Source organism: Archocentrus centrarchus, chromosome 4, assembly GCF_007364275.1.
Source record: "Archocentrus centrarchus isolate MPI-CPG fArcCen1 chromosome 4, fArcCen1, whole genome shotgun sequence".
Classification (NCBI taxonomy): Eukaryota; Metazoa; Chordata; class Actinopteri; order Cichliformes; family Cichlidae; genus Archocentrus; species Archocentrus centrarchus.
Genome location: NC_044349.1, coordinates 8377359 through 8395604, shown reverse-complemented (window position 1 = coordinate 8395604; position 18246 = coordinate 8377359). Strand labels below are relative to the sequence as shown.

The window sequence follows — 18246 nt, the reverse complement described above, 5'->3', positions numbered from 1 at the left end:
GCCCAACAACAAATGCTTCCACACAAACAGAGCAGAGGCACAGGCGCAGAGGAATGGTTAAGTGGAAGGACAGATTCAGGCCAAGTCTCGAGCCTCCAGACAGATGCATGTGGGATTAGGGTGATTATGCTTTTGAATGGTGGAGGGATTTTACTGCTGACTGCTGGTGTGTGGTTTTACTCTTGGACTATCCAGATTTATACCTGGCCTGGGGGGGATTTTCTTTTGCTGACAGCTGGCTGTTTGGTGTTTTCCTCCTCATGGCAAAGCAAGGAATTAATGTGATGTGTTTCATTGGGTTTATTCAATGAGCAATCCACCAAGATGTTGTCCCCCTGATATTTGGCATGCTCTGGCATGTTTCAGTAAAAGTGACACAAGTGCCAAATTTCTTCCAGTCTGGCCGGAGGATGCAGTACCTTGTCTTGCTCTGTTGTGCAAGCAAAAACTTAGTTAGTATTTGGAACTGCGTTGTGGTACAACATTTAAACATGCTAATGGATTACAACTTCTGCGCTCCGGTAAATCTTTCAGCTTCGAGCTTGTTGGTGTTTTAAATGATTTATTTTTACTTTAAATTTTAACCCTTCCTCATGACAACAATAGTGACACTGACCCTAGCTAAATGCAAAATTAATGAAAAAAACAGAAAAGAGGAGGAGGGAAAACATTTCAGTGGCCTCCGCCTGTAAAACCATTCCTGTTTTGGGGGTTATCTCATTGTTGCTCCTCTAATTTCATGAACACCAAAGCAGCTGAAACTGATTAACAATCCCCTCTGCTACGTACTGACCAGATCAATATCCCAGAAGTTTAACTGACTTGAAGCTATACTCTGATTAAAAAGTGTTTTAAAAGTTTTTTTTGAGCAGTGTATACACATACATCCCCATTAATATTTGGTTAAATATCCCTTTAACCAAGTTGCACCTCGACCAGATGCTTTTGGTAGCCATCAGCAAGCTTCTGGCATAATTCTTGCTTTGGAAAGTCCATTCCAGAAGCTCAATGGAGCAATTTCTAAACATCTGCAAATTCCAAGATCATCAGTTTAAACAACTGCATGTAAGTACAAGTAATTCAGATTAATCACCACTTTTCCAAGGTCTAAAAGAAGACCCAAACTGTCACCCTCAGAGAGAAAGCTGGTTAGTATGTTTAGGAACAACCCAGGAACCACCAAGGCTCAAGCCCACCATGAACTGGAAACTGCTGAACACCAGCATCACTGTCCCAAGTGAAGCGTTTTACATCATGGACTGAGGGTCCGTGGCGGGTGAGAGAAGTTTTATGGTCAGACAAGACAAAGACTGAGCTATTTGGCCACAATGACCAGACAATGAGAAGAGCTATATTTGGAGGATTAGAGGTGAAGCTTTCAAAACTAAGAACACTGTACCAACTGTCAAGCATGGTGTTGGTAGCATCATGCTCTGGGGCTGTTTTGCTATCACTGGGACTGCTACATTGCACAAAGTGGGTACAATAATGAAGAAGGAGTACCACCTCCAAATTCTTCAACTTCACCTCAAATCAACAGCTAGACAGCTGAAAATTAGGCACAATTAGGTATTCCAACAGGACGATGATCCCAAAAACATATCAAAACTGGTTTTTGAAGGGATAAAGTAGACTGCCATTAAGCCTTTACCTCTATGTGAATGAGAAAAAATCCAAAATAAATTCAATTTTTTTTAAAGTCATTAAAGATGTATGCTGTACAGTCATTCCACCCTGGAAAAAAAAAAACAGTTCAAAGAAAACACTGAATGATTAAAATTACCATGATATTCATGCCCATAATGAGTGGATAGAAACTTTTGACCACAACTGTTTAAACACAAACAAAAAACTGTAATCACTGTCCTCTGGTTGGTGCCCAGAAACTTACTGCCTTGCATTTTAAGTAAAAATGTCAAAATTCAACAACAAAATATATTTCCTCAAGTGAAATAGCCAAAATTCATCCATCTGCTCAGTTTGTATTGCTTTGTGGTCTCCTTCAACCATAACTACAGGTGAAGCACAGTGGATGCGTTTCAGAATTCCACCTATGGTGTTTTGAACTACCAGTCACATCCCTACAGTGCCAAATCCTCCCACCTTTGTTCATCCAAACAGACTTGCATATCTTACAGAGGGCAGCTCCAGCTAGATTTAATAACAACCTGCTGCTCCCTGTAGTGTGAAGATTCACACAGATACAGCCTTTGGTAAACATCTGCTTTCTTTAGTTCTTACTTTGTTCTTACTCTCAGCATGCTGGTGAGCTCACACTGAGCCAATCAGAGTAAGTCTGAGAAAAAGAAAAGAAAAACGAGAGCATCTGGGGAAGCATGTAAGAAGTCCCTTCACCACATATCACTAACCAGTTTAGCTCTTATATTTTGAATTTATGCTCGTCTCCATGCTCCTTTTAACACCTCTGCAGTTATCAAATCATTAATTAAGCTCATGTTGAATCTGTTCAGAGAGCATGGTGTAGAAGAGCGATATGACTGCAGGCAACACCAGCCATCTGCTTCCAACATGCTGATGTCGCAGGTGATCAGTCCTAATAGGTTGTCTCTCCAGCCGGAGCCAGAACAAGCATGCATTTTAGTATCCATCTTTAAAATACCACAGCGGCAGAGCTAAGTGATATATGAAACTACATTTGTACAGATCATGGTATTCAGAAATATGGCAGAGGGTATGAAGTACAGTTATAGTAAGAAGCTAGAGTCACTTAGGTTGCATACATTAGTTTCAGCATAGTGCAGTAATGGCCAGAAGTTTGGGCAGTGGCATACATTTTGTTTCATACACTTATCTACTTCAGTTTTTATTTAGATTATTTTTAAGTGTTTCTGTGACATAGTGAAGAACAATCACAAGCATTTCATAAGTTTAAAAGACTTTTATTGGCAAATAAATCAAATTTATGTAAAGAATATTTACAGTGTTGGCCCTTCTTCTTCATGCGTTCTGCGATTCTCTGTGGCATGCTAGATATCAGGATTTTAGGTCAAATCCTGATTGATGGGGATCCATTCCTGCATTTTCAGTGCACCACAGTTTTTGGGGTTCTGCTTGTTCACCTGCTTATTAAGGATTGACCACAAGTTCCCTGGCCATGTAACATGTTGTACTGTAGTTCAATTTGAATTGGTTATTTTAGATCCTGCTGTATTACTGGAGTTTAGGAATAGCAATCAGTTTTACTTGTGATACAATGAAATTCTTAATTAAGGTTAAAGTGGGTCACCTCTTCAGAGGACAGAGAAGGTACGTGGACAGCAGAGTGAGCAACATTTCATATGACTTCACTGTTGTGACTGGTAAGCTATATTCTTATTCAAACCTCAGTAATGAAGTGATATATTCAGGTTGTCCATATTTACACAGACGTTATAAAACAAACAAGATAAGAAACACTGGTGTCTTCAGGACACTGTTGATTCGACTTTTCATAACACTACTGCACAAGGCAGGATATGAAATGAACTAAGAAGGAAACACAATCTTTACAATACTTAATAAAAACCCCAACACCATGACCCCAAGAATAAAGCTGACACTGTGACATTAACGCATCTAATTGTGTTGGTTTGCAGTCTGGTGCGCAGCATTAAATTAGCCACATCAGGAAGGACAGCTGTGACAACTTCAGCCAAATTCGGTAGCAGGGAAAGATACATAGCTTAGAGTGAGTGTCAGGTAAGGTTTCACAAGCTGAATGTGTCAGTGCTGTTACCCCATCATTGAGATTCAGTACAGGTTTAGATCAGAGCTGGCATTATTGGCCACATTTCATGGTCTGAATCTTTTCAATTCCATTTCCTTGCCAGCTAATGGGGAACTGCAGGTGGCTGCTTAGACACTGATCTGCACTCAGTAAGGCAGAGTTTGCATGTGTGTGTGTGTGGGCATATACTTTTTTGGTCTGTGCCAGTTATGTGAATGTAACAGGTTATCTTCACAATCTTAGATCCCCTCAACAACTAAAGGGCAAAAATTAGAAAAGAGTGGCTCCTCACACGCTTGCCAAACCACATATTTACTTTTAAAATGTGTTTGAGGTTCTTTCCTGAGTTTGGGACATTGAAAGTAACTCGTTTTGAGTTTAAAGAATACTAAACTGCATTATCAAGCACTTTTTTTCTCTGCACCATGTAGACTCCAGGAATCTCACACACGTTTACAAGAGCTGTCGGTTCCCGGCTGTGTAGCAACCTTCAGATGAACAGCGACCGAAGCACGTGCATTTCTCATCAGTACCTGTGAATTTACAGCTACTAGTGGAGCCAGCCACCCTAAAGGTGCTGCTGTGGGACACTGACAGGCTCAAAAGGTTGTAGTTGCATCACTGAATCCCCCAGTCACCTGTGTTTTGGCACGAGAAATTTCAACTTTAATGCTTTAATTATATGGCACAGTGACATCTGCGTTAAAACACCCTACAGTCCACGTGGTTCACATGGAAACTTATCAATATAAAGTAAGAAAAAAGCAGAGTTATGCTTTAAATGTACTCTAATTGCGTAAAGGTTTGTAGAAAAGGAGACGTAACACTACAAAAAACAGACACAGGTGCCAGCAACATCTGAGTTGCCTCACACTAATTTGTGACTTCAGTTAGCTTTGCAGGAAGCACAGCTCCCGCAATCATTAAAGTGGCAAGTCTGCCACCTAATGGTGGCCCAGACTGAGCCCTCACTTACTGTATTTGCTGTGTGATAATGTCATTAAATACAGAATACTTTGGTAATTTGTAGAACATAATTACCAAATCACCTATTTCAAAAAAAAGATTTTTAACACACACAAAAGACAGAACATCTTGACAGCTGTGGCAAATGATTCGTTGGCATTGTGGCCATAAATGTGGAATATAAGGCCACAGCGTCCTCTGCTGCCTGACTACTGATATTAAGTCCCACACACAATCATTTTGACCTTAAAGTTATTTTTTATTATTTTTTATTATTATTTCCATTAGAAAGGAATGAAGGACACAAATGATTATAAAAAAAAAAAGATACATTTTAGTACTGTTGGTAATGCTTGATTCTATGTTAGGTTTCTGATATACACCAGCAACTGAGGCCTTTAGTAAACTGGGCACTGATATTCTCTTTACTTGTCTCAGTTTGCTTTTCCTTAAGACTTCAAGACTCCCTTCAGCCAAAGATTCCCTTCTTCTTTGCTGCAGAAGAGAAACAAACAAGTTATCGCCAGCACAGCATCCTCCATTCTTATTTTTTCTGCTCAATTTGCTTCCTTACGTTTTTCAGTAACAGTATACATGGCCTCCATGCCACCTTTAATGTGCTGTGTGACGTGACAGTGGAGCAACCAGGTGCCAGGATACAGAGGACGCATCTTTACTGTCTGAACAGGAAGCAGGCAAAACACCACATGACTTAATGGTTACATGATTAGAATAAGAATAAGAGTTCAGTTACTTTTAATTCTGTGGGATGAATTATTTGGAAGTTGTGTTTTAAGGTAGTCAAATTAAAGGAATATTAATTATCTACAAAACACAAGTGATGCTTTATGACTATTTTATTTATCTGGGAATGTTTCTCCTGCCCCTGTACCAACTTTTTTTTTTTTTTTTTTTTTTGAAGTGTTGAAAAATTACTGCTCCCTTTAGGGATCATCACATCTTCCTCCATCTCATCCTAAACCTGTCTGGCATCCTATTCTATCACGCCAACCCTCTGCATCTCCTCCTTCACTACATCCAGAAACCTCCTCTGAGGTCTTCCTCTTTTCCTCCTGCCTGGCAGCTCCATCTTCAACATCTTTTGTCTAGTATATCCGCTATCCCTCCTCTGCACATGTCCAAAACATCTCAGCCTTGCCTCTCTAACTTTGTCTCCAAACTGCTCAACCTGAGCTGCCACTCTGATGTACTCATTTCTAAACTTGTCTATCCTGATCACTCCCAATGAAAAGCTTAACATCTTCAATTCTGCCACCTCCAGCTCAGCATCCTATCTTTTTGTCAGTGCCACCGTCTACAAACCATACATCATAGCAGGTCTCACTACCATCTTCCCTTTCACTCTTGCTGCTATCCTTCTGTCACAAATCACCCCTGAGATTCGTCTCCGCCCACTCCACCCTGCCTGCACTCTCTTCTTCACCTCTCCTGTGCACTATCCATTGCTGTGGATGGCTGACCCCAGGTATTTAAACTCATCCACCTTCACAGCTGGTGTTAAAATGGAACCCACAGGACCTTAATGTCAAAAAGGAAAGACTGACTTTTAAAGAAGCCCTTCTTGAAACTCACCTGAAAAGTGGCTGGAAACAGTTCATACACATCAGTACGATGAGCACCGCCACCCAGCTGCAGAGAAAATAGCCTTTGTGAATGACATTTGCATACTGTGTTACTGTGTGAGTGTGTGTGTGTGCTTGAATTGTTTTTATATACCTTATATTCCACAACATGGCCATGCCAGTGTGCAGTGTGTATGTCCATTTCATTGCCCATTCCCATTAGGTACCAGTACACCTTATCTCCCACCTCCATGTTCAAACCATTCAGGTTACCATACACATAGCCATTAATGGCTGCACACAAACATGCACACATAGGAAAGAAAAAATATATTTTTATGTGTAGATAAAAAAACAAAAATGACATAAAATCCTTTTGCATGTGTGTGTGTTTATCTCACCATGCATTCTGTTGCTCCCTATAAAGTTTTCATCATCCTTTAAGTTTGGGCGAGGGTTCCTGATCTGTGCCCTGATGTTTTCATCCAGATACCTGTAGAATAAATAGCAGTCATGAATATATAGACCTTTATGCTTCAGACATCACTGCAGGAAAAATCAACTATCATATCCTTCTGTCATGGCTCTCAGAGTGGATCTCTGTTTCTGTTTTGGAAATCTTAGTTATTTAGTTAGTTAAAACCCAACAATCAAAACGACCCCCTATGAACAAGCATTTGGTGACAGCGGGAAGGAAAAACTCCTTGTTAACAGGAAGAAACCTCCAGCAGAAGCAGGCTCAGGGAGAGGCAGTCATCTCTTGTGATTGGTTGGGGGTGAGGGGAGGGAGATAAAAGACACACACTCTACGTTAAATGTAGAGTGGTGCAACTTGGTTTTGGCTCTCACTGCAATATGGTATCATTTCCTGTTCGTGTTACAGTGCACAGTGTGTTATGTGTAGCTGATTAATTATAAATCTATAGATAACTTATTTCATGGTGTAATCTTTGTGTGCTTTATCCAAAATACTCTCTGCTGAATCACCTGTAAATTATATTCACTTATTGTGTCTTTAGGGATTTGCTAACATAGTGTAGCTATTAGTTTAGCTATTTGCCAAGTCACTAACAGCCTGGCTTCTTCTCCTGTCCCTTCTGCACTTTACTGCTCTGTTTGTCAAATGTTTAGTTATTCCTCCTCCTTTAGCAATAATGGTACTTGTAATAATGTATTAATCTGGTGATGGAGAAAATGTATAAATGTTCTTCTACTTGACTCTAATCTGCTGCTAAATCTGTTTAACACTGCTGGAATTACAGTTACTAGAATTCAGAACAAACAACAAAAATACTTGTTCAATTAATCAAATTAATTTCAATTTGACATGCCGACAAACTAAAATGTTTCCACATCTCCTTTATCAGGCTGTGGGACAAAAACCTTTAATGTTTAAATGCAATCAGTTTAAAGTAATCTACAGCCATCACCTTAGAAATAAACAGCAGCACTGAGAGCACACTCAGTGTTAAAATATTTCACTTGAATTAAAATGTTTATTTTAAATGATCCGCGAAACACCTCATTTTATGCGAGTGTGCAGAAGCCCTGCTTAACAGAGGAAGCTGATAACCACCATCGTGATACACATTATCTCCAACTGGGGTTTTAAGTTTGCTCGAGCCAGCTAAGGTAAAGAAAGCCTGGCTGTGTTGAACTTCATTTGCAATACACGCATCTGCTGTCTCTCTATATTCCCTGTGTTTTTTCATGTGTTTCCTTGTTTCAGTTGTGGTTGAGGTTGATATCCCATTTTATTTGTGTGTGTGTGTGTGTGTGTGTGTGTGTGTGTGTGTGTGTGTGTGTGTGTGTGTGTGTGTGTGTGTGTGTGTGTGTGCGTATGTTTATAATACCTTGTGGGGACAATTTTCCTGACATATACTACGTTGTGGGGACCAATTGCTCCTTGTGGGGACTGGAACCTTGTCCCCACAAGGGGAAACCCTGTTTTTGGGTCAGGGGTCAGAGTTAGGGCTAAGGTATGAATTGAGTTTAGGTTAGGGTTAGGGTTAGGTATGTGATGGTTAGGGTTAGGAAAAGGGTAAAGGTAAGGTTTAGGCTGTAGAAATGAATGGAAGTCAATGGAAATTCCCCACAAGGATAGCAAAACACACTTGTGTGTGTGTGTGTGTGTGTGTGTGTGTGTGTGTGTGTGTGTGTGTGTGTGTGTGTGTGTGTGTGTGTGTGTGTGTGTGTAGCCTCATCTCCCATTTGTTCTTTGTTGTGTCATCTGCCTGGTTAGCCTGCTTATGTGGCTCATGTACAGATCTGTTTAGTGTTGTTTTCCATTGTGTTCCTGGTTACTTTGTGTCCTTGTGTTTCTGGACTTTGTTTTTTTGCCCTTGGTGTTTGTTGTATTTTGGGAATTGTTTATTCAGCATTAAATGCTTCTTTTTGTTGGAAACTCCTGTGCTTTGTGTCCTCATCTATTTCCACAGTTTGATAACTGTGATACCTGCAGAGTGTACCATTGCAGTGATGTGCACAGCATGTGTGCATCATCACATAGCCAAAACACAAATGAGTTTGAGGAGGATGATGTAATTTTGAAATGGAATTAAAGAATTAGGTTATTTTTAATTTTTGTGTTTTTAATATTTGCCACTGTATTGATGAGGCAGCTGACGTTTGAAAGGGAATCTGCTACTTACCAGCTTTCATTCTCATCAAAAACCATTAAAAGCAGCGCAAACTCTTCTACTTCCTTTTTCAATCCGAAAGTCCTGGAAGAGGCACATTTTCATCGTACTTTACTGTGTGGTACCACATGAATGTATGTTGTACTGTACTTCAGGCAGATGAACACAGATATAGAAATACTCACCTGCTCCAGCTACGGCGGCAGATCACTAATGGACCAATCAGTCCACTGTAAAGGTCCTGAAGGGGCAGGGGGACAACATGTATGCATCAGAGTACGTTTCAGTGCCTGTGTTATGTGTTTGATCTTGTGTATGTCATCGTACCTTTGCAACATCTACAGTAGAAAAGTATGCTGACACAGAGCACTCCTCTTGTTCTGCGGTTGGTCCAGTGTTCTTGTTGACATACCAGGTGTAGGTGTGCGTTTCACCTGAGATGCACATCACAGTTTTTAGTGTTTTGGATGCCATATTTACATTAAGAAGCTGCCACAGTCCAGTAGAGAAAAGGAAAAGTAGATGCAATTCTATATTCTCAGGAAAATGACTTTAATCTACTGATTTCATGAAAAATTTCCTGATTGACAAAGATGGAAATTGTTTATTGATTTAGTTTCTTTCCAAAAGAAACAACCACAAGACAAGCATTCTGTTCATTTCCATTACTTCCAGCCGTGTCTGTACCTGGTTGGGTTTGGTGGACATTGGTGCTTTCTGTTTTGACTCCGTGTGCATGAATGGAATAAGGTCTGGTTGCCATATTCTTGAAAACCACATAAACTTTGTCTCCCACATTAGTATGAATCATTGGACCTGGAGGGAAGGCAGATGTTTTAAATACCAACTGTAGCTTAAGACGTAACACAATTAATTATTTGTTATTTAGAATATGTCCAGTAATCAGTGGCTGTTACTGCATTAACTGTCTACTCAGAGCTGCTAAACCTTTATGGAAAAATATGAGTCCGTATGTGTCACTGTCGTCCTCAAAGCTTACCCATAATGCCAAGGTGCTCCATATCAGCGGTTCGTTCTACCTGTTTGGTAAACTTGTCGTTGGTGAATTGCCGATAGACAACCTTCTTGTAACGAGAGCCTATAAACCCACCCTGCTTGTCTAGAAAGGCCGGGGCAGGGCTGCAGAGAGAGGGAGAGTCGCAAATGTATTTTGATCTTCTAAATAAAGTTGCATTTTTTTTTTCCCAAAACACTCGGGAGCTGCTTTTTTTTTTTTTTTTTTTATTGACTTGATCGGACCATTTTATCTGTCCAAACCATATCTTTATGACAGGAGCATATAAGGAGCAGCAATATGGGAAACTGACACTAAACTAATGACTAAAACAAAAAATATAATATAAAAATATTCTAGTTCTCTGCTATATACAGTATAAACCTTGCAATACTGTAACTGTGCATTTCCACAGCAACTCCTCTGCTCATGCTCTTCAGCTGATACCTCTCCATGCCGCGGAACATCTCCGCCTCCCAGGTTCGGTTCGGAGCATAGTCCCAGTCTACTTCCATGGCAGCGATGTAGTAGGTTTTCGAATGCAACATCGTCTCACCCTGACGCTGAAATATGCTGCACCTCTCTACCGTGTAGTTGGCTCGCATCCCGTTACGGTAATGGTTCACTGTTGCAGACACCACCTCAAACTGACCTGAAACACACACAAACACAGCAGTTACAGTTTTTATTTTTATATATATATATATATATAATATAAGCGCATGCTGGACTTTATATAGACCACAAACGTGGTCTCGAATAGAGAAGCATGCATGCCTGTGTCTAAGCTCATCCACCAAATACCAGTTCCCACACAGTCTTCTCCCAGAATTTTTTTTTTTTTTTGTTCTCCAACCGCGTTGTTTGTTTTTGGCCTGTGTTTGACTATATTCTCTTGTTTTGTTCATTTGTCCGTATGTTTGTTTGTTTTATTTTTTCATTTTGCAATAAAGCACATTAAACCTTTTTTTTTGACCTGCCCAGTTCAGTTTGCACTGCATCAAATCATGACATTTTTTTGTATTTCTGTTTTATTTTGAATTTGAACCGTGGGCTTTGAATTTATTTAATTTTTTATGTATGTATGGGGCCTACCTAAAATCTGACTCAATTTTCTGGTTAAATCAAATTTCATAAAGGTATAACAACATAACCAAGAGATCTCGTAAGTATATGGTAAAAGCACAGTGGCATCTGTGAGGGGGTAGAGAAAGCTCCATACCCATGCTGTCTGGCTCCATCGTGATGGTGCGGGAGATGTGAGGGAAAACGCTGATTGTGTCCCGTCTGTTCTGCTGGTATATGAAGCGGTTGCCCTGGAAGTAAAGACTGATGATGTCCAACTCTGAGCCCAGTCCTGAGAGATGCCACGATACTTTGTCCCCCTTACACATGGTCAGCCCTGGGAGATTGTTATACACGAACCCGTTGATGGCTAAAAGAGAGGTACAGAAGATCCAATTAGATTAAACTTTATTAATTCCTTTAGGATAAATCCTTCAGGGAAATTAAAGAAAGAATTAAAGAAGTATAATATACAGGGAGGGCTTATGTAAATTATAATGAATTGTTGAGCCAGTTAAATACATGAGCTGATAATAACTGAGCCCAACTTAGCATTTACATGTGGTGATTTAAATGAGACTTCACAGTCTACCCACCATGCATCCTGTTGCTCTCAATGAAGCCCTCATCCTCCTTGTTGACTGTGTTGGGAGCAGTAGTGTAAGTCCTGATGTTGTCATCTAGATACCAACTCAGGTTCTCATCAAACACAGTAGCCATGAGGTGAAACTCTTTGTTATAGTTTTTCTGCATGAAAAGAAAAACAGCATAAGAAGTGATGGGTCAGCTTTTGCTGTTATTAATACATTAAGGCCACATTAAGCTTGTGATTTTTGTGATCTCAGAATGGGAGTGAACCCTCTGGTTAAGAAGTGATTTCCAGTCTGGGGACAGAAGCTGCAGTGATCACGAGTAAAAATGTGTGCAGCTATTAGATGACTGAAACAAATACCATATTTCATTTATTTTAAAATGATCCAGCTTTTTGGATGCCCTTGTCAGAAATATCCACACAGATTCATCTGGTTTCTTGTTCTTCTTCTATTGCATCCAAACCATCATGTTTGATTCTCTTCTCTCACCTGCACTCCTTTCTTCAGTGATTTAGGTCGACAAATGAGGAGTGGCCCAACCAGTCCAGAGCTGGTGTCTTTAACAGGATCTACTGCAGAATAGTACAGATAGGTCAGACAGTCGGCCTCCCCTTCTACAGGTCCAGCACCCACAGGCACCATCCAGTCATAGGTGTGCACCATCCCAGGTTTGACCAGAGCAGCAGGGGGAGGAGTCACCACTCCTAATCATGCAATCACACAGAGAGATAAAGAATTATGGCAACAGTAATAACAAAATCTTCAATAATGCATGCTGAATGGTACTAAAATTGAGACTTCAACTTACTCGGCTCTCTCCTCAGCTCCCGCAGTTTCGTTTGTGTATAAGACTCTGAAGAGAGGAAGAGTGGGAGAGTTCAGATTGACAAAGCAGATACTTTAAAAAAAGACAAGGAATAATCTTGTACATTGCTAGCATTACTTATGTATGTGCATGCATTAACCTTCCAGCTCATTGTGATACAGTGTCCCGTCCTGTTCCACACTGTACTGCACTCCATGTGGTTGCATTGTGTAAGGCCGACTGGCTCTGTTTTTGAACACCACCCTGATAGTGTCTTTCTCTTCAGCCCTCAGCACAGGTCCTGGAAACATGATGGGACAAAGATTTTTTTTTTTAAAAATGTAAAAGAAAAACGAAAAAACTTTTGCTTTAATAACATTATGTGCTTCCCAACCCCTGTCGAGTGTGGATTACCCAGAATTCCAAGGTGTTCTTCCTCTGGGCTGCGCAGTATCTTTGTGGTGAAAGTGATGTCAGTGTACTCCACATAGCGAACCTTCTTATAGCGGCTTCCAATGCGATTTTGACTTCGGGTTACAAACGTTTCTGCTGCCCTGCTCACACACAAAAGCAAAATTAAAATTGAGAAAGGTCTCTGCAGACCTCTACATTCCTGTGTCAATTTGTAAGTGTGTGTACAGTCTCTAACCCATCTGTAGGCACTGTAGGAGCATAGTCCCAGACTTCTTCTTCAGCAGCGATAAAGTACTGTCGAAGCTCTCCGTGAGGCCGGGGCTTGTGGACATTGGGGAAACACTTCTTGATCTCAAATAAAGTCTGCATCCCAGCTAGACGAAACCACAAAAAAAATCAGAGTGGAATGAACTATCACCCAGTGTGCTGACATGTATCCTTTCCTGATTTATATTCCATAATCTCACCCATCAGATGGTCATTGACAGTGCATGTCAGCAGCCAGTGTCCCGGGTTGTCAGCTGTCATTTCAGCTGTCGTGCTAGAAGCAGGGAAAAGACTGACTGTGTCTGTGTGGTGGTTCAGAGTGGTCAGGATCTGGCCATGGAAATGAACTGAATGTATGTCCACCTGTAGATAAACAACATTTAAACTTTAGACGGGGAAGCTAATTTATTGTAAATCCTTTCGGTAATTCTGAAATTAACTATAATCAACGCAATCGCAAGTTCCAATGCAAGAAGTAACACGTGTTCACAAATTAGTCTTAGTATTTGCATGGTTTAGTTAGCAAAAATTAGGATAATCCCTACAGTCCTTTCAGTCTTTAAAAAAACTGTCTTCCAAGATTAGGAAGTAAGTTGAATACAGTCTGGAGAGGTGGAGGTATGAGAGAAGAGCAACAAAAGTCAGTAGAAGCAAGAGAGAATACATGAGTGAGAATGAGAGGGAGAGGAGTGGAGTGGAGTGGAGTTTAAACACCTGGGATCAGCCATCTTTGGCTGGTTGATCAGGAGAGGTGCAGGCTGGGTGAAGTGGATGGAAATGGATGGACATGAGGGTCAAGGGTGATTTTTGACAGAAGGAAAGCAGCAAAAGTCAAAGGGAAGGTTTACAAAACAGAGATGATGGACCAGACAAAAAGACAGAAGGCCTGAAGGTGGTAGCGCTGAAGATCCTCAAATTTTCATTGGGAGTGACCAGGACAGACAGGATTAGACATGAGTACATCAGAGGGGCAGCTCAGGTTGGGCTTTGGAGTCAAAGTTAGAAAGACAAGGTTGAGACGGTTTGGAAGATGTGCAGAAGAGGGGTAGGCAGGAGAGAAAGAGGAAGACCACAGAGAAGATTCATGATATAGTAAGCAAGGAGAGTTGGTGTGACAGAGGAGGACACTAGGAGTAGCGTGAGATGGAGGCGGACGATCCACTGTGGCGACCCCTAAAGGGACCAGCCCACAGAAGAAGAAGAAGAAGAAAAAGAGGTCTTCTAAATGTTTGTAAATGTAAAAATAGTGATATGATAATAATGCATATACCTCATCGCCTAAGGCAAACAAATGCCACTGGATCTTGTTGCCTTGGCACATGCTCAGTCCAGGAAGATTACCGTACATAAACCCATTAATACCTGCAATACATACCAAGGTTTAAATGGTGCACGGATGAAAATATAGGTTTGCGTATGTGTGTGAGTGTGTGTGTATGTGTATGTGCTTGCGATATGCTCCCTCTCACTGTGCATCTTGTTGCTCTCCATGAAGTCTTCATCCTCCTTCAGGTTTCTGGCAGGATTAGTGATGTATGTCCTGATGTTTTCATCCAGGTACCAGCTGAAGTTCTCATCTGATACCATGAACAGTAGAGCATACTGGTAGTCTCCTGAGCTGTCGCCATGCAAGTCCAGAGTTCCTACAGAAGAGAGGACATTTTGTAATGCATGCATTCATTTAGCAAAGGACTTCAAGCACCTGAAAATGTATTTACTCAACTCAAATGGATCGGCATGTATATCACGGCGATCAGATTCAATTCCCAATCAGATTCTAACAATTAGTCATTTTGTGGCTATCTGAGAGATTATTTTGTGCCAAAGTTTTCTTTTACTTTTATTTTTACTTAATTATAATTATAATACAATATAAATATATTCATGTATTAAATTAAATAATGCATTTAAGGCATCAAATGTATTTTATTATTATTATGTTAATGAAAAAAAACTGACTAAGATGCAGTTAAATTTAGCTGCTTTTCTTTTTCACTCCAGTTGGTAATTTAATATATACAATGAACCATATTTATTCACATGGTTAGTCTATAATGTAACCATAGTTATATAATGTTAATGAGAAGAGAAAGTACAATGTATGGCTCTGAAAGTGGTGTAAAAGTATAAAGCAGCATAGAATGAAAATACTCAAGTAGAGTATTTCAAAGTACATCTATTGGAGTAAATGTACCTCTCTTACAGACGATGAGGGGCCCTATCAATCCTGAGTTGATGTCCTTTGGTGGGCTGATGTGGGAGTGGTAGAATCTGGTCATGCAGTTACTGTCCAGCGATGTTGGGCTGTGGGATTCTGCGAGGGTCCACTCATAGGTCACTGTTTGACCAGGAGCCACTGAATCATCCCGCTTCAGCTCTGGACCTGTGCCATCTGGGTACAGGGCTCCTGAGGAGTGAAGCCATAAGCACAGTCACATATTATGTATTAATCTTTTCAGTTAATCCTAGAAGTGGATCCGTTTGTTCATTTCTCACCCTCGTTGCCTTTGGTGTAGTTCAGTCCGTGTGGGTGGGCGCTGTAAGGTCTGGACGCCGTGTTCTTTAGGTGGACAATCAGCGTGTCTCCCTCCTCAGCCATCAACATTGGTCCCAGGTAACCCAACCATGCTGGCTTTGTCAGCTCTGTCCTGTAGGTGGCGTCGCTGTACTGTTTATAAACAGCCTTCTTGTAGGTTGAGCCGATACGCTGGGGACCTCTCTTTAAAAAGACGGAGGCTTCTCTGTAGAGAGATCCAGGCAGAGTTGTGTGTGAGTTTGTTCGTGTGTTCTTATTATGTAAGTTAAAATATTTCAAACCTTTGAAGACTTCTAGATAAATGTTTTAAGACCCCCTTTTTCCCCACAAACGACAGATTTCCTAAGCGGGGTAAAGGGATGTGCGGCCCCAATCGCAAAACCAATGAAAGTTTAAAGTTCGGATGATGCTGTCCTGACAGTGTGCCAGTTTATAAACACGCATGACGCAATCAGTTCGTTTTACCAATGCAAGAACAGCGCAAATTAGCGGGTCAAAAAAGATCCAATGAAGGAACGAGTTATCTGCTAATCTAAATAATAAGCGCATTTTTTTTCACAGTTTCTTTCTGAAATAGCATAGCCATTCAGATGAATGAGAGACAGATGAAAAAGAATCGATGTGTTTTGATAATGGCGTATATAATGAACTGTTATAAATTGCCGGGGACCGTGTGTGATTCCTGTAGGTTGAGACTCAGCTTGAGGGCGCACGATTTATAAACCTGACCTGTAGCTGCGACGTACGACGTGTAGAAGAGCGGATCCCGAGCAGTCCGCGCGCCAATGGAGATACTGTGCCAAGTGCGTAACTGCGCGCATCGCTCCGTTTTGACTTGCTTATTATGAAGACGCAGGCATTAATTTAACGCACTGGTACAGTCTCAGTAATAGCTGCATTTTGGCAGGCATTTCACTATGTTATAAAACAGCTGAGATAGAGAAAAGTATAATAAAAAATTAGAAAATGCACAGAGGCGCTCTCCGTGTGCGCACGGTCGGGAAAAGACGCAGAGGCGTTTTCATTGTGTAGCGATCTGAGTGGAAATGTGACGAAAAACCTGAAACGCTTCAAATTCATCTGCTCACTGTAAAAAGAAATTTGACTGCCTGTAAAAAAAAAATAAAATAAAAACTAGTACGCATCATTTATTGGGATTCTCCTCCTTCCTTCCTTCTGTCCACGTCAAGTTCAGCCCAGTTTGATTCTCATCTATTCATCAAAATACCAGAAGGCTGTTACTGAGGAGCAGAGCAATGAGAGGCTTTGCTCCATATGTTCAGGGTGATGATTCGGTGGAGGGTTCAGGACCCTAACAGCTTTGAGCAGCGCCAGTTCCACACTCGTTCTGATAAAGTCTCTCCCTCTCATTCCAAATAAATTTACACTTATCGGGGCATCTATCCCAACCATATGTAGTTGCAAAATAACACATGCTTTTTCTGTAAAATTTAGCACAATTGCCAGCAAAGTGTGTCGCAAAGTGAATCAAGTTTGCGTGATTCATTTAAATATATTCTTCAGAAAATTTTGCGCTCTTAAAGGGAAACTCCTACAAATATATATGCAAAGGGCTGGCCGCAAAGGTACCCCGCAAAATTTACACTGCGCAGCTATGGTAAATCCTAACAGTATTTTTTTTTTTTAATTGCCAGAAAAGGATTTTAGGTTGATAAATCTGGACCTGTGACTACAATATGAAGCATGTGTTTCTGTTACCAACAGTAATATGTTCTATGTAAATCTCCCAATAACCTATGACAGTGATTCAGCATGGAAAATGCCAGGATATCAAACCATCCAAATACATAAGACCATTTAAAAGTCTATAGTTACTATTTTTTAATCACAATGTCTTCATATTAATTTTGCAATATGCAGTGCAGTACCTGCAGAAGGCTATGTCTGCAATCTTCTATCAATATGCAGGTGGTGTGCCTTTGGTATATAAAAGATTGAATTTTTCATTTTAGATGGATTTATAATTTTGCATAGGTGAACTCATGGAGGACAGGGCCAAGTGCCTTAATCTTAATACTTAGTAATAAAATGGGTAATGTGTTGTATGCACTTACTCATCTTCCTCGATTGACCGGTTTTGGATGATGTTCATTCCAGTCGGAGCATAGTTCCAAGACACCTCCTCTATCCTGAGGAAATACTCTCGTCTCATGGCAGAAACACATATTACCCCACAACACAACAGCAAAACAGTCCTTAAATCCAGCCTGCTCATTTTGTCCAAAATAAAAGCTGACACTGATGATGAAGTCTTAAAGTTTGTCAGTGTGTCACAGAGATTTTTGAACCTCTGCGTCTTTATACTGCGTGAGATGACACACGGCTGAGGTCAGCGAAGTAGGACAGAGGGGTCGCTGACCATCAGATGGTGCTTGAGCCAAACCAGACAGAGAGCAAAGACTCCCAGGTGTTCAACCAGCGGGGTAGACTTACATAAGTACAAAAACACTTTTATCTGCTTGTAAATCCAAACATTAAGAGATTAGGTTCAAGCTTCATTGTATCCCTCATAGATTTTTGCTTCAGTTCAACATCAAGCTTTGTGTTACATCTTTTATAAGAATCTAGAGATCCTGATCTGTATCTATTAATTTTTTTTTCTGCTCAGAGGTGCA

The 18246-nt window shown here is 40.6% G+C and overlaps 1 protein-coding gene across 1 annotated transcript; it reads right to left on the bottom strand.

Moving 5' to 3' along the window:
- Positions 1–4931: 4931 nt before the first annotated feature.
- cp (ceruloplasmin) lies at positions 4932–17971 on the bottom strand. Its single transcript, XM_030727919.1, has 24 exons — positions 17686–17971; positions 15571–15815; positions 15269–15481; positions 14544–14717; positions 14345–14436; positions 13275–13437; positions 13043–13181; positions 12808–12947; positions 12554–12694; positions 12397–12441; positions 12078–12292; positions 11592–11742; positions 11153–11365; positions 10378–10582; positions 9916–10055; positions 9603–9731; positions 9243–9349; positions 9101–9156; positions 8928–8999; positions 6678–6769; positions 6431–6570; positions 6287–6343; positions 5268–5373; positions 4932–5188 (listed from the first exon to the last, which is right to left on the bottom strand). Exons 1-24 carry the CDS (start codon positions 17844–17846, stop codon positions 5163–5165), a joined length of 3222 nt encoding a protein of 1073 aa, XP_030583779.1. The 5' UTR covers positions 17847–17971; the 3' UTR covers positions 4932–5162.
- Positions 17972–18246: the final 275 nt, after the last annotated feature.